This window comes from Polypterus senegalus, chromosome 5 (assembly GCF_016835505.1).
Source record: "Polypterus senegalus isolate Bchr_013 chromosome 5, ASM1683550v1, whole genome shotgun sequence".
Taxonomy (NCBI): Eukaryota; Metazoa; Chordata; class Cladistia; order Polypteriformes; family Polypteridae; genus Polypterus; species Polypterus senegalus.
The window spans coordinates 187281078-187297983 of record NC_053158.1 but is presented as its reverse complement, the minus strand read 5'-3'; the positions used below and the strand labels follow the sequence as shown (position 1 = coordinate 187297983).

The 16906-nt window shown below is 36.4% G+C and overlaps 1 protein-coding gene across 1 annotated transcript in view; it reads right to left on the bottom strand.

Moving 5' to 3' along the window:
* LOC120529925 (deleted in malignant brain tumors 1 protein-like) overlaps positions 1 to 16906 on the bottom strand; it is a 104339-nt gene that overhangs the window by 41863 nt on the left and 45570 nt on the right. Inside the window, exons 17-18 of the mRNA XM_039754133.1 lie at positions 15924 to 16029; positions 2501 to 2598 (exon numbers count right to left, since the gene is read on the bottom strand). Of these exons, the coding sequence (XP_039610067.1) occupies positions 2501 to 2598; positions 15924 to 16029 (204 nt within the window). The remainder of the gene's footprint in view (positions 1 to 2500; positions 2599 to 15923; positions 16030 to 16906) is intronic.

Here is a 16906-nt window from a genome sequence, read left to right as displayed (position 1 = left end):
AATGACATGTATTTAATATTATTACCGAACAAGTGCCAGATACTTTAAAAATTTAATTCTTCACAAATGGTAAAATCCTTAGTCCCCTACAGCACTGCACATTGATTAACAAGAGGGAAAGTGTTATATTATCTCAAACTGGAAAAAGATTAAATTCACTTAACACTAGAATTACCAGAGCCTACGAGAAAACTTCTAAATCCAGCCCACCTTAAATCCGTTTGCACCTCTCCATCAGCGTCTTTTGTCCTGTAAATGTGCAGATTAAGACAAGCAGCCAGCTATTCCATCCCCACCGTCGCAGAACATTCACTAAGTTTTCCCAGCTCATGCCTTGTTTGATTAACTGGGAGTGAGTGAACTGCTAGAGTTTTAGAGTGGAAATAATAGATCATTATTTGGAACACATGCATTTCATGTGTGTTCCGTTTCTACAGTAATCTGTAAGTGGGGTAAGCTAAGACATTTTATCTTATATGGCAGCTTCTACTGACATTGTGTGGATACCACACCACTTATCCTAGAAGCAGATGCAAAGACTGCTTTTTAATTTACTCATCATTTCTTGGAATAAGGAATGGTATTGACTGGTTGACTATTTTTAGTTATGTAATCTCAAAATAAATATATATTTATGTAATACTTTCAAAAGGTTTAAAAAGATACACTCAAAAAACAACAGCAGGGAAAAAAGGAAAACAATTTTTTATAGTTATATTGTACTATGCCTTTATCATATTTTATTAAGTGATAAGTTTGTGCGTTATGAAATATATTGCAGTAAGAGAGTACTTTGATGTTTGAAAAAAAAATACTTAATTCTTGAGATAAACACCTGTATATAGTCATTTTAAAAAATATTCATCACTAAATTGAAGATTTTTACCAGCATAACAAATTTAAATTAGAAATATTTGTCATCAAATATTAAAAGTATGTGAAGGTATTGTGCCAAACTGCAAAATTTTCTTCAAACTATTACATTTTTTAGCAAATTACTTACATTTTAGGTTAACAATGGACCAAAGAGTATTCTGGCAGAACTGGGGGCAAGACAAGAATGAATACACGGATTGAACTTCAGTGTACCACATTGTACATTCATGAAGAGTGTACACCCATCAGTACAGGACAGAACATCTGTTATATATGTGTATAGCGTAGATGTATCTGCTTGAATACATATAATGTACATATCCTGTGCATATGTACATAATCATGGACAGGCAAGTATATTATACTCGCCATATGTAACATAACATTCACAGACCCGCTTTAGTCCAGTTGAGTGTCGCAGAGAGCCAGAACCTGTCCTGATAGAACGAGGAGCAAGGCAGGGGCCAGCCCAGCATCTGCATATTATTATGAAAATATATAGTTAAATAAAAAAATATAATGAAAAGCAACAAAAACACAAAACATTAACTGTAGTTGTAAATTCTTGTATTAGATACACCATCATAAACAAATGTACAGTATGTTTGCCTGCAGTTTTTTTGTACTATTATAAAAAGAAAATGAGCATGATAATATACTAAGTGTTTTAGAATGTAAAAAAGTCTACTTCTAGATTTTGTCTGTCCTAGGACTTCCAGCTGCATGACAGGTTCTTTGTGATGTATGAAAGTGCAAACACACCACAGTCCATGCACAGCCATTCTTGATTATTGTATTCCAAAAATTTAAATAAAATATACTTATAAATGTTAAATATATATATATATATAATATATATATAAATATATCTAAATAAAAACACATACAAATAAATGTAAAAAAAATAATATATATACTGTATATAAAACATTAGTATAATTTGAAAGCCATTTTTCTCACGCACTCACATTGGACTAATTTGCAGTCATTAATGAACATAACAAACAAGTGAGAGTGCATATAGTACATGTGTTTGGATATGAAACTGTAATATACACAACATAAAACTACACGCTCACACATATATATACTGTGTATGTATGTGTATACACATAGTTGTACAGCTTTTACATTAAAAAGTCAGTTTAAGAATGTCCTTTATATACATGTTGCTGAAAATTAATTGTTCCCTTAATCTTTGAGAGACAAATTTATAGTCAAGCACACATGTCTTGATTTTTCTTAATGCTTAAAAACAAAGCAATACAACTTTCTGTATTTTATAAATAGTTTCACGCTGGCTCTTTTTGAAAGAGGAACAATCCAGTCAAATGTGGCATTAAGAGAAGGTAATTTTTATTTTATAAGCTTTACTGTAATTCTATCAATGAGAAAGCTGCTGAGCATAATTGAAAATAATTACATCTGTCATTTTTTTGTAAACAAAAGAAAATTACAATCTGTAAAATTTTTCTCTACAGTTGAAATGAACTGAATGGCATATGTTATCCACGTTTATCACAGGAATTTTGCTAGTCCATTAATCTCAAAGTATAATTTAAGTCATTTTAAACCCAAAGCTTTCAGTTATTCCCATTAAAGTTAATAGCAATTGCATACTTACAACTCATGTGAAGGACACACACAAAGATAGTCCAGAAAGCCAATATTCGGTACATACTTGCACCCCAAGAACCTTCACACACTATGATGACTGACAGACTGTAGTAACCGGAGTAAATTGGAGGATGAAATATAATAATTTTGCACATGCTCTTTTACTTTGCTACCATGTTTGGTACTACTATAAGATTTTTTTTAGCCAATTACAAGAAGACTATCCACAAATCGCCATATATGTACAAGAAGGAACGACAAACAGTTGAAGATGCAAGAACATAAATTTCTGATTATCTCTGATTATGAGGCACAGAGGTAAAAAAATAGAAACCGCAAAGTATAAAATAGATCTTGTACAGTTGAGATCTTGGGTCAGCAGCAATTGTGGTTAGTAATAAAAAGAACATGGAAAACTAATACTTTGTAAAAATATAATTCAGACCAACATTTTTACATGTACAATTACAAAGAGGACCTTTTGACTATTCAACAAACCAAAAAATTTTCATTTATTGTATGGCTTGGGTTGTGAAAACGTGTTGTAACTGAAGCAAAGTCTTATTAAAACCTCACCAATATCTTATCTTCATTGATGCATTAAAAAGTTCCATTTAATTGTCCGCAATACTTCAAGCTCCACTTTGCTCTTTACATTTTGCTTACAGTAGACAGATATGCATGTCAAAAAAACATCATAATAGAGTGAGGAATTACTTCAGTGAATACTTGGTAACTTTAAGCTCTGCAGAGTGGGAAGCACCTGCTCTGACAACCACCAGGATGAGATGAATTGAGATAGCAGAACCATGAATTTCTTGGTAGAACACAATGTCGGTAATTATAACGGCCCTCGTTTTAGATAAGTGTAGAGCAGACTCTGTAAAATAAGGCTGATTGCTTCGGACTGTATTTTCACCCTGGAAACTCTGGGTCTTTGTTCTCAGTCTATAGTGGCAGCTTACTTTTTAAAAACAGTCTCCAACTCCCTGATGAGATGGATTACTGTTGAATATTCTGTAGGCCATTGTGTCATGGCCTAGTAGTGACCCGTTCTTAACCACAGGCAGTGTGATAATCAACAGAATCTTTCACTACTATTTATTAAAATTGTTTCTAACACATGGACATCCACACTTGCAGTACTGCATTCTGTTCAGTTTATTTTATTACTTCTTGCTATAGTTTTAAATAGTGTTTTCTCAAAGGCATGTTGTACAAGTATATTGCACATTTCTTTTATCTTCATTAACTCTCTTTTCATTTTTTTATTAATATGAGAACAAGTAGTGAAGAATTTCGAAGTACTGAATACATATGGTAAAACAAGAAAGCTTGAACTTAACTAGAATTGTCATGAAAATGAATAGAGCCTGTTGTTTCCATGTGGATTTCAATTAGCTGAACTGTACAATTCTGGAAAGACACCACTTTGCAGTGTCATTTGGTTTTTTCATTACTCCTGCTACATTCAAGCAATGGATGGTGTGTACCATAACCATCATTCATAGCAAAATGCTTGTATGCATTTGGATGATATTAGCAGCTAATTTTAGAATGGTTCTTCACAACCTCAAGTTCTGAAACAAGTGCAGCCTCTGCAAGTGTGACCTGTCCTGAAGAAGTAGGAACCTGCTCTTCCTGTATTTTGTCAGGAATTCTGTCCCCAGGCACTTTAACCACATACAGGTTGTACTTGAGCCATCTGTGAGCTTGATGGGAGTGTCAGTGAAAGATGGAGCCTGATACAGGATTTTCACTGTAGAATTGCACAATCTGCCTTTGTGAAAGTCTTTGTTCTGGTGTTTTGCATTTTGACTCATATTGTTTTCCAGGTCTGCCTCTGCATTTAAGGCTACTCTAGGCAACGGTGTAAACAGTGCCCCAAAAACATATATATATATACTAGCTGTGTAAGCCCATGCTGTAAAACGTCCAGGGTCATAGAAACTATTGAAATCGTCAGAAAAAAAAAAATTAATGTAGAGATGTCAGGTAATTGAAAGGAACTACTCTGGGTGTCTCTCTCTCCTAGGAGGTTTCGTTTTGCCGATGTGCTCGCATCGTTAGTGCATTAGCAGCTAAGCAACTTTGTCTTTCTTCTGAGGTTTTGTCTTGCCAACGTGCTTGCATCGCTTGTGCATTAGCAGTGGGAGGAAAAGTAAAAGGGATACCGCTTTGCCGATGTTAGTGGCTAAGAGACTTTGTCTTTCTTCTGAGGTCTTGTTTTGCTGATGTGCTTGTCTTGCTTGTGTTATTAGCGGCTAAGTGAGTTTTCTGTTTCCTCTGAGGTAGAACCCTTACCCCGACTCCACCTCTCACTACTGGGCCAGACAGACACACACACTTCCAGGCATAGACGTTTATATATATATATATATATATATATACAGTGAGCCCTCGTTTATCACGGTTAATCCGTTCCAGACTCTACCGTGATAAATGAATTATCGCAAAGTAGGATTCTTTATTTATAAATCGAATTTTTTCGCAGTTAGAGTATAGAAAACCTGTTTACGACCTTCTAAATACGTTTTTTAACATTATTAGAGCCCTCTAGACATGAAATAACACCCTTTAGTCACAATTACACTCGTATTACCCAATATATTAGACAAAATAAGAGAAAATAAGACACATTAGACGTTACAAATATATTACTAGCAAAATACCAACGCTTCGCAGCGGCGAAGTACTGCCTTAAAATATTTATTAAGAAGAAAATTAAACCTTTTTAAACTGAGGGAAAATATGCCAATAATTATTTGTTAAGGATCTCCTTGTAAACCACATTGTCAGTTCAGCCCTCTGGTTGTAATATGACCAAGCTGTGCGCTGAGCTTACTCTTGAGCATGTAACTTACAGTTGGCCATGTGAACAGTAATCTTGTCTCAAATCTCACAGCTTGAATTGCTGATGTCATAATCGGTTTGAATTTCATGGTTTGTTCCAATTACGAAAGTATTTGCAGGACTTGTGTTGAAGGGACATTCGGCATCTGTCAAGTGTTGTAAGCATACGACCGGTTTCATCGATAACTTCACATCCAGCTTTTGAGAGTTTAAACATTCATAAACATCAAAGTGTCCACTACTGAAATCGTCACCAGTGAATCTAAGATGTTTAAGAGGCATTGAAGGTTGTTGAAAGGTGTAAAATATTTGGCCATTTCGGTGCACTTGAAAGCGACAACCGAACAATTCAGCGGCAGCCATCAACTCACATGCAGAACCATAGGTGAAGGGCTTAAGCATTTCATTCTTATAGTGCTCCTGTGTAGTATAATTACCTCCTGTACCGTCATCAGTCCACACCTTGAACCTGTCCCAGTCATTCAATACATAAGACACAATGTTCCTCCGGATATCAAGAGTGAGCCTGATATGGCCGTGCAATATGTAACACAGAAAATGGAAAAGGCAGGGGCCATCTCTGGGAATGGAAACCACTCGGTAAGTGAGAGTTCTTTGATCAATGGTGATCACCTCGATAGACATGTTAATGGGGGTACGGTTGGAATGATAAAGGAAATGGGTACCTGAACAATGTAAAGTAAGTCTAAAATACCTACACAATAACTATAATCGTAATAAATGAACAATAAAACAGCGGAGAAGCCGTGGATTAAATAAAAGGCTGTAGTTATCAGCAGGGAGACGTGAATCCCGTGGCGAAGCAAGGAAGGGAATGTAGAGACTGGAGTGACGGACGGCCTTATATAGGCAGGCAGCCAACAACGTGGGAGGCGTTGGGATCCAACGCCGCCTCACACGGTGACCGAGCTGCAGGCTATGGACGATATATATGTACGTAAGTAGGATTCAGTTAGCGTTGGGAACCCGCGTACCAAATTTCTTGAAGATGGGCCCATAAGTAACAGACTGTTGAAAACTTCAATATGGCGGCTGACAGTGGCATCATACTACCAAAATAAGTACCAAATTTCAGCCTTCTACCTACACGGGAAGTTGGAGAATTAGTGACGTTGGAAAGTTCAATATGGTGGCTGACAGTGGCGTCATACCACCGAAATAAGTACGTACATTGGTTTCGGTTAGCGCAGGGAAGCCGCCTACCACATTTCGTGAAGATGGGGCCATGAATAAGAAAGTTCAACATGGCGGACATTGTTGACCGTTATGACCATTACATGTAGAATTTCAAAATGAAACCTGCTTAACCTTTGTAAGTAAGCTGTAAGGAATGAGCCTGCCAAATTTCAGCCTTCTACCTACACGGGAAGTTGGAGAATTAGTGATGTTTGTAAAATTCAATATGGAGGCTGACAGTGGCGTCATACCACCGAAATAAGTACGTACATCGGTTTTGGTTAGCACAGGGAAGCCACCTACCAAATTTCGTGAATTTGTGTGCGCTCCATGTGTACATCAGGCATGTAAGTGTAGGGAATGAGAACTTCAAAGTGCCCATTCATATCATCTTCCAAAAACCTAAGTTTTTTTTTTATCCCCTCAAGTGCCTGTCCAAAGTCGTACAATGTCAGCCCGAATATGTACCGCTAAAGACGGAGATTAATGCACTAAATAAGCTATAGATGAGAATAAGCAAGCACCATCTCCCCTGATATTTACTACGTGGTGAGGCATTTGTACTCCGTCAACATTAATTATTTCCAGAGACATAATTTTGTCTATTTTTCCAGCGCATCGCGCACAAAAGCAAGGGAACGATGAGAGCACCAGAACTCTACTCACATGGCGTCACTTCGTACCTCAAGCTGCAAGTAGTAAATCTGTAAAAAGCGGAATACTGCTACGCTTTGCACTCACGGGACAGAAGGACAATCCTGAACGCTTTTATATAGTAGATTATTGTACTGTACATTTAATTGCACGCAACCACTAACCTATGAAGGCACGACGTCAGTAGGAGAGTCTTCAGAGGTGGTGCAGTATCTTCAGCAGGTGCGTTGTTGTCTTCAGTGAAGAAGTACTAGGAGTAGGCAGTGGGTGTCTGGGTGCGTGGCTGAAGAACATCTTGATAGGCAGTTGCTGGCGCTGTCTTTTCATATGCGTGAGGAGGCTTTTGTAGGATATTGCCATCTTTAATCATATCCAAGAGTTTCACCTTCTCCTGGATAGTAAGCATCTTCCTCCGGCGCTTAGTTTTATTGTCAGAAAACTTAGAAAAAGCAGCACGTTTAGGAGCCGTCGTAGGGCTTAGATAAAAATTCTCAGAAAGCGTGTATGAGAAAAAAATCGCCATAGAGTGAAGCCGCGAAGCCACTCTTTGCTCTGATTACTTTTTTACTCTCTCTTGGCATTCTCTCGATGAGCTTCAACAGGTAGTCATAGGTAGTCACCTGAAATGGTTTTCACTTCACAGATGACTACCTGTTGAAGCTCATCGAGAGAATGTCAAGAGAGAGTAAAAAAAGTAATCGGAGCAAAGAGTGGCTATTTTGAAGAAACTAGAATATAAAACATGTTTTCAGTTATTTCACCTTTTTTTGTTAAGTACATAACTCCACATGTGTTCATTCATAGTTTTGATGCCTTCAGTGAGAATCTACCAATGTAAATGGTCATGAAAATAAGAAAACACATTGAATGAGAAGGTGTGTCCAATCTTTTGGCCTGTACTGTATATATATACATATATATCCTTATTCATACAGTATATGGGGCCTCAGCATCGCGAGGGCATTGTCATAAGCATTTTTGGATGTGGTGATAAATATATATTATATTGAAGAATTGCTGATCCCCCTTGGTGTTTCGGACAAGAAGATATACAGTATGCATATTACATCAAATAATGGGGACCTTGCTGGTTTATAAGTCAGGGTTTAGATGTAATGTTTAGAAAGAATGCTGAACCCCTCCCAGACTATGCCACCGTAGGCGACTGCCTGCTTTGCGTAAATGGTACAGCCGGATTCTTCATGGCTTTTGACCTTTCCCATGCTTTTGCTTTTGCCACACTTATATGACACATTTTCTTGCATGTCAGCATCACATACTTTGTTAATAAATTATTCATACACTATAATATATTATAGGTTGTCAGGCCTCTTATTCTATGAAATTGTCCTGATGTGCACACCAGTGTTCTGGCTGTATGCCACGCTTTATAGGGTGCTGTATCACACTTCTGTCCAATTCTGAGACAAAAATGGAAATAGATGAAAGGATGAGTGGTGTTATCGCCTCACATTAGGAAGCTGTTACACATTATGTTTTAGTGTGACACTTTAGAATGCATAGATACATTTACAAACCTCTTTAATGTAGTTCAAGATCATCAGGCAGCTGGAACATCTGGCTTAAGAAATGAACCAACTATTCATGGTTCATACGGTTTATATCAGTAGAACACATACAAACACAGCCTCACACATCCATAATGAATACATTTAAATCACCCTAGCAAATACAACTTTGGGATAAGCAAGAAAACTGTACAGAAAAACCAATGAAACACAGTAGTAAATATTAATCCTTCACAATGTCAATGCACCAAAATAGCTAGAGGGAGAGCCATAAGCTTATTTGAATGTGGTCCTTATGTACTAATTACCCATAAATAATGATAACTTGATTTACTCATCAGTTGCTATTCTAAAATGTCAAAAAATGTAAACTATAAGTAGTGAAACAATCTACAAAGTGTTTTTGGCAATTTCATTTTATATTGCATACAGACTACATATTTTACCAACCATGTGGTAATAGAATACATTTAAAAATATTTGATATCTCTTGCCCTAGGTCTACCTTCAGTCCTCTGTATCTGCCTCTCTCAATCACAGTCCAATAAGTCTGCTTCTCAGTCTCTGACATTTTGTGGAGCCTTGTTCGCCTCCTGTCCACTTAAACACTTCCCTTTCTCTGAAGGTGACTGTCAGCATGCCTCCTTCATCTTTACTTTTCCTCATCTGTTTCACACTCTCACTTCCTCTTTTGATTGTGACATCAAAGCTTCACTGACCAATCACACCAAAGCTAAACTGACCAATCGTATTGCTTAGAGGAGCTGGACATTCACAGAAACCTTATTGTTTTATTATATAGTAGATAGCAGATACAAAAAAACAGAAGCAGAGGCAGTAGGATATGAATTGTTATTATTTAATTGTATCTAAAAATAGATGTTACAAATTATTTGCTTTAACCAGAACCAAATATTCGCCTGCTTTATATAAGCCTATCTGCTTTTCCTGTATCCTGCACAGGTGTTACCTGCAGATCTGTGCAGCAGCCAGCTGATTATAACTGTACTACCCACAAAGTAACATTTACAGTTTATAAAAAACACTTTAAAGGCTTTAAATTGTAATATCGGTAATAAGATATTTTTACATTTTATTGAATAAGTTTCACTTCAAATACATCTCAAACAGAAAAATAAATGAATGGAAAGCAAAGTCAAATTTAAGTGCTAATTACTTACAGAGTGCATAACTTGAATTTTAACATTAGGCTCAGGTTCTGATTTTTTTGCCTCTGTACATATATTTACATGGTCACGTGAAAAAGCAAATACACACCATGGAAATTGTTGACTTTATCAACATATCAGGACAGACAAACATTAGATGTTCATGCTAACAGTGCCTACGAAAAATGATCTACTTGAACAAATGATACATAAAATTGACCTGATGTATTCATTCTCATAATTTAAATGAACAAAAATGCAGATTTGCAATGTGGGAAAAGGAAAATACTCCTCTACATTTATCACCGCATCATATTCATATAATTAAAATCAGGAGTTCCAGATGACATGCCAATGATTAGACCTCCTTATTGAGCATGTAGATGGACCCTCTTTAATTTACTCCACATATCTCGAGGGTCTGGTGGTCTCTTTGCTATTGACATGTGCGGTGTCATCATGCCAAGAATAAAAGAGCTCTCTAAGACCCTCAGAAAGAAGGTTGTGAATACCTATGAGGAAAGGGATTTAAAAAGATTCTTAAAAAACATTTTAAACATCTTTTCAAAGCAGCATTCATTTCAGCTCTTGTATGAAACTGCATCAAATGTGCTCTGGTTTACCTTTAGGATCCAATGTGCCCCTTTTTCATGGCATATCAGTCACCACTGTTTTACTTACAAAAAAACTCACATCTAAGGTATTCATAGATAAAGCACTTTATTTACTTAATTTTAAGGCTACAAAAACATAATTCAATATATCTAGCTTGTGGTACAAACGTAACACAGGCAAAATGAGAAAAAAATGAATGAAATTAAATGAAACTGAAAAAATCCTTGACTGATCTTGTTATACAATACGATTGATAGACTGAATTTGTGCAGTTATAGCAACTGGAAAGTCAAGTGTCGCCTACAAAATCACACTTTTGGGTAAAGACCCTATGCTTTACAGTAATCCCCCGCCTATTGCAGAAGTTACATTCCAGACCCATCAGCGATACGTGAAAATCCGCGATATAGAAAGACCATATACTGTAAATAAACTTTTTTTATAGTTTAAGCTTTAAAATACCCCTCCCACACGCTTTAAACACATGTAAACTTATTAAAACACATGTAGGGCTAAGATATATATATGAGGTGGCACAGTGGCACAGTGGGTAGCGCCGCTGCCTCGCAGTTAGGAGACCCAGGTTCACTTCCCATGTCCTCCCTGTATGGAGTTTGCATGTTGTCTGCGTGGGTTTCCTCCCACAGTCCAAAGACATGCAGGTTAGGTGCATTGGTGATTCTAAATTGTCCCGTGTGTGTGCTTGGTGTGTTGTGTGTGTGCATGTGGTGGGCTGGTGCCCTGCTTGGGGTTTGTTTCCTGTCTTGCGCCCTATGTTGGCTGGGATTGGCTCCAGCAGACCCCCGTGACCCTGTAGTTAGGAGATAGTGGGTTGGATGATGGATGGATATATATATATATATATATATATATATATACAGTACACATATACTGTATATATATGTGTTTTTATGCATATTTTCAAAGTATATCAAATTTTTTATTTTATATACAATCAATCTTCCTTGAAACATACTTCCTAACTTATAATTGGGGCTCAAAGAATTGCTGTACAGTAAATTATGCATATTCTTACAGTTTTGACAGTGGTGGTGTACTAATGCAGCAGAGAGTCAAGTTGTCTGTTAGTATTTTGTACAGTGTTTTATTTTTCATATTTTGATTTGATTTGATATACTTCATTAATCTCTGAGGGGAAACTGTCTTTTGCATGACCTTTGGGGGTCAGAGTGCAGGTTCAACCATTGTACAGCACCCGCAGAGCAATTTTCAGGTTAAGGGCCTTACTCAAGGGCCCAGAAGAGTAAGACCCCATCTGGCACTAACAGGATTTGAACTGGCAACCTACCAGATAACAGCACATAGCCACTACTCTGCTCATTTCTAATATAATTAAAATTTTATATTGTTTATGAATGTATTACTTCATATAAAATGTCACCATTTACTGACTTAGGTTAAAAACATGTTCTGAAGTCAACCTGAAAACATACAGTCTCAGGGGTTGAGCTGAATCAGAACTTTTTGTGTTACTGAAGCTCAAGTAATGCAGTTTGTATCTGACTGAAAGTAGAAGGCAGGGAAGCCATAAAAAATATGATGCATTAGTGAGCTCCAAATTTCTATTATGTTGGACTGCATTCACAGACTCTGATGTTAACATTCATTAGGTACTTTTTAACCTCATTTAGTCTCATTTTCATTTTAAAAACTACCTCTGTTGCATTTTGACAGAGACAAACTTAAAAAAGGACTATGTAATGATCCTAAAGACCTTCAGTTTCCTAACATCTTTAACTAACAAAATAAAGACAAATGAAAAGTAGACAGTCTTCAGGAATTTCAGCATCTTTCTTGCTTGTGAAGAGGTGCTGGGTCTCTTCGGGGTGCTCCTTCCATAAATCTCCTGCAGAAAGAGTTACAGTTTCAGTCAAATGCTTCCTAGTGTGTACTGGTACTTGGGTTTAATTTATTTAATGTGAAGTAATTAATTTTTCTTTATATATACATTATGCATTGTAATGAAAAGTGCAAAAAATTAATGGGTTTCAATGTAAGAAGTAATTTATTTTTATTATATGAAAGATAAGTTTTACCAATTTTGTAATCATTTTACACTGGTACACAATATACTGCCCTATGAAGTTAACTCATAGGAATAAGAAAATCAGACAAGAGTTCTCCTTAATATCTTGTCTCCTTGACAACAATGAGATCACAAAGAAATAATATGGAGACATTTTCTTTTGTCTCATGTTTCTCAAATTATTCTCCTGAGAAAAAATATCCCGGTATTCTCACCAATGTCTTCTCTCGAGTTTCAGCAGAGATCTCAGCAAAGTCACACAATGGGCTCAGATTCTCCAAGTAGTGTCTTGACATTTTATTTTGCAATTTGAAAGTATTTGCATTGTGTGCTCAGTAATAGTTAGTGAAATGAAGTTGTTTGTGGTAATACAACACTTTATTATGATTATAAAACTGTACTCTTTGCTTCTGAATACTGCAATAATAATAATAATACATTTTATTTAATAGGCACTTTTCTTAACACTCAAGGACACCTTCCAATGAAATTAAACAATATTAATAAAATACAAACAAAGTGAATGATAAAATCAAAAAGCAATAAGGTACAGAGGTAGTAGCAAACATACAAAGATAACAGGCAGTAACAGTGTTAAGTCATAGTTGGTATGCCAGTTTGAAAAGATAAGTTTTGATGGCAGTTTTAAAATGTGTTATTGAGTCCAGTTAATGGATATGAGATGGAAGAGTTGAGGAGCACAAGGAGAGAACACTTGAGCTTCCATAGAACAGAGTTTGATGTGTGGTACAGAAAGTAGAGCTGCAGATGAGGATTTAAATTAGCGAGAGGGACTGTAAGTCTGTAGGAGATCAATAAGATAGGGAGGAGTGCGGTTGTGGAGAGATTTAAATGTTATGAGCGGTATTTTGTGTTGTATTATGTAGTTAACAGGGAGCCAGTGCAGTTGGGAGAGAATAGGTGTAATATGTTCAGTGGATTTAGAACAGATTATTATCCTAGGAGCAGAATTTTGAAGAAGTTCAAAGTGATGGATAAGATTTTGTAGGATGCCAGATAGATTAGCATTACAGTAATCTACACGTGAGGTGACAAAGGGCATTAACCAGTAATTCAGTACTGTGTTGTGTAAGAACAGGTCATGCCTCTTCAAGAACAGGTCTAGAAATTTTTCGGAGATAGACGAAAGCAGTCCGAGAAACATTACTTATATGGAAAGAAAGGGTACTGTCTAGAATGATGCCCAGGCTCTTAACCTGGGAAGAGATGTTTGTGTTAATATTGTTAATTAAAATACAATAGTTACTCAAATTTATTTACTGTAGCTGTGCGCCAATAAGCTCATACTCATTGTATAAGAAAAGGCAGGTAGTGTGGCATAGTGGTTCAAACTATGGACTTCTGTTCCTGAGGTTATGGGTTCAGATCCCACTACTGCCACCTCAATGTGACCCTGAGCAAGTCACTTCACCTGCCTGTGCTCCAATTAAAAGAACAAAAGAAATGTGACTGATTGTATCTTGAATGTTATAAGTTGCCTTGGATAAGAGCATCAGTCCAATAATAAGAAAATAGTATGAAGTCTTGAAAGATATGGAAGAAGATGATCTGCTGTGGCAACCCCTAACGGGAGCAGCCAGAAGAAGATGAAGTCTTGAAAGAGATTTAAACAAGACTAGAAAGTGATCTTATAAAATTCTTTTCAAACTGAATTGACTTTTACTAAAGTTGTATCTCATGCTCATTTCTCCTTTTTGTCTAAAGTTATTTCTCATAAGGAATTTTAGAAGATAAACATCTATGATAAATGCGATTCTTAAATTAAGCATAAATGAGTCTCTTTGAAGTCTCATTAGCCATCAATGATTAACCTATGAGCAGAAAAAAATTACAATTAAAAAGGTGAAGTTGCCCAATGCAACCTGACTAAAAACTTTAAATCATAACCAGGGATCTGCCTTTGTGACTTTTAAACAAACATATTTTTCTGTTTTTTTACATTTTTCTGTTTTTTTTTTGTTCTCCAGATGCCCTGATCTTCTTTTCGACATTCCCTTCGATGGCCTAGTAAAGTGTGTTTATGGAGCAAGGACAGTCATTTACTGTACCTTCAGCCAGCTGTAAGTGCAGTCTTTACATCATAAAGGAGGGATTTCATGCATGAAGGCACAAGATTTTTCATTTTTTAATAATTTATTTCAAAACCTGAGTGCTTTAGAAATTTAAGTGAGGGAACATTCCTTGTGAGCAAGTTAGAAATAATATTTTTTTAAATATGGTAAGGTGCATTGGCGATTCTGAATTGTCCCTAGTGTAGTGTATGCTTGGTGTGTGTGTGTGCCCTGCCGTGGGCTGGCGCGCTGCCCAGTGTTTGTTTCCTGCCTTGCACCCTGTGTTGGCTGGGATTGGCTCCAGCAGACCCTCGTGACCCTGTAGTTAGGCTATATTGGGTTGGATTATGGATGGATGGATGGATGGATATATGGTTTATAATGTCACAGGCAAAGCTGATTTAGGTTAAAAGTCAATAACTCTTCTGGAGCATCCTAAATCTGATATTATCAGATCATTGCGTTTCCAGGTTGTATAAATTATTGGATCATTTTCGGTGTTATCTTGTATTTCGATGATCATTGCTATATTAGTTCATATCATATCCTCTGAGGTTTTAAACTGTGGGCATTTGATGTAACAGAATAAAAGGTCATTGAAAAGAGCACTTCTTTATCTACTCTGTGCACTCAAAACCCTTACTTAACATCTTATTCTGATGGTATTTCAGGTTTTGCAAATAAACTTTTGTCTTTGACTTTTTTTTGTCATGTAGAAATATTTGCTCATGTTTTTGATTTCCAAGTTTTGACCCTTTTTGCTGTTTTATATCCAGCTCCTGGTTCTTTGACCAAAACATGTCCTCAGCATTGTTGGTATGACACATCTTGCATTTAAACATTGATTCACAATAGTAACAGGGCTCTTTTTAGCAAAAAGCTCTTTTGTACTGTCAATATGATAACACCAGGCCAGAGCAAAAATGTATTTGGGATTTTTCTTTAATGGTGGTGTCTCACAACCTCTTCTCCAGACCAGGATACAGGAATGCAAATCCAGGACATCGACTCTGCTCAGGCAGCAAAAAAGGAAAGTTTATCCAACAAAAGAATTCCATTTAACCCAACTGACAATGCAGTCACTTGAGCATTGATGCACTTTTAGACAGTACGCTTCTCATTTAACCTTGAGACTTTTGACAGGCAAAGGGCAATTTGTGATTCTGAATGAAGCAAATCTTTAAAATAAAATTATGAATATATAAATTGCAACAATGTCTTGAGCTGTGCTGTGCAATGAGATACGCTTCAGGTAACATCACTTTAACAGCAATGGAATTTCCTACCTTTCACTCATTTCATAATGGTGTAGTTCTCTACCCCAGTGTCATCATATTCTATCTCTGGCTTTAGCTGGTCTTCTAGCTTAGCAGGAACAAAGGGCTCCACATTGTTATATTCTACAAAACAGGAAAGAAATAAGATAAAAGTTCATAGAGTTAGATGCTATCTAGAAGAGTTCCTCTAAATGTAGTTCAATGGAGACAAACCAAACCTGCAGTAAGTGACTATAAAGAGCACATATCTGGGCTGAACTACCATTTTATTTAGTTTATGAAGTTTCCTTGCACGTTCAGCCCAAACATTGTTTAACACTAAATATTAAAAAAAAAAAGAACTGACGAGAAAAATCGCTTTTCAAAATGGTGTAACTCAGCAAGTTAACTCGGATAGGATTCTGATAGGACACGATAGGATATTTGTATGAGAAAACTGAAAACTAAAATAAATGTAAGGGTCAGTAAAAACATTCTAGAGAAATAAAGACAGTACCAAAGGAGTTAAAGTACATTTTTTAAATTTTATTTATGTAATTTGCAATTTTAAAGCCTATTTTGTATCATAGCTTTGCTGAAAAGACTTCCGCACCAATATTTTATTTACATTTACTGTTACTATGGTACTGTCATTGTGCCATTCTGAGTATTTGTTTTTCTTTGAGTGTCACCAGTTTCTTTTGTTTGTTTGTATGGGCTCCGCCACTTTGACACTCTGATGCTACATTATGTGAGCGGGAGGGACAGGACAACATTTTAAGCAAACAGATTGGGAAAGAAAGACAAAGTCACTGGACTGGGAAAAAGGATAGTTGTGAGTCGGTTAATAGGTTTTGGTTATCAGCCTAATGAATGTCATTAGCTTACTACAGAGACAATTCCACTTTTTTTGCCTAGGAAAGACCAACCTTCTTCACTTGCTTAAAAAACAGTACAAAATGCCACATTTTACATCTTACTTAAACATCATTGAGGTCAGGTGCAATATTAAATAACAGGT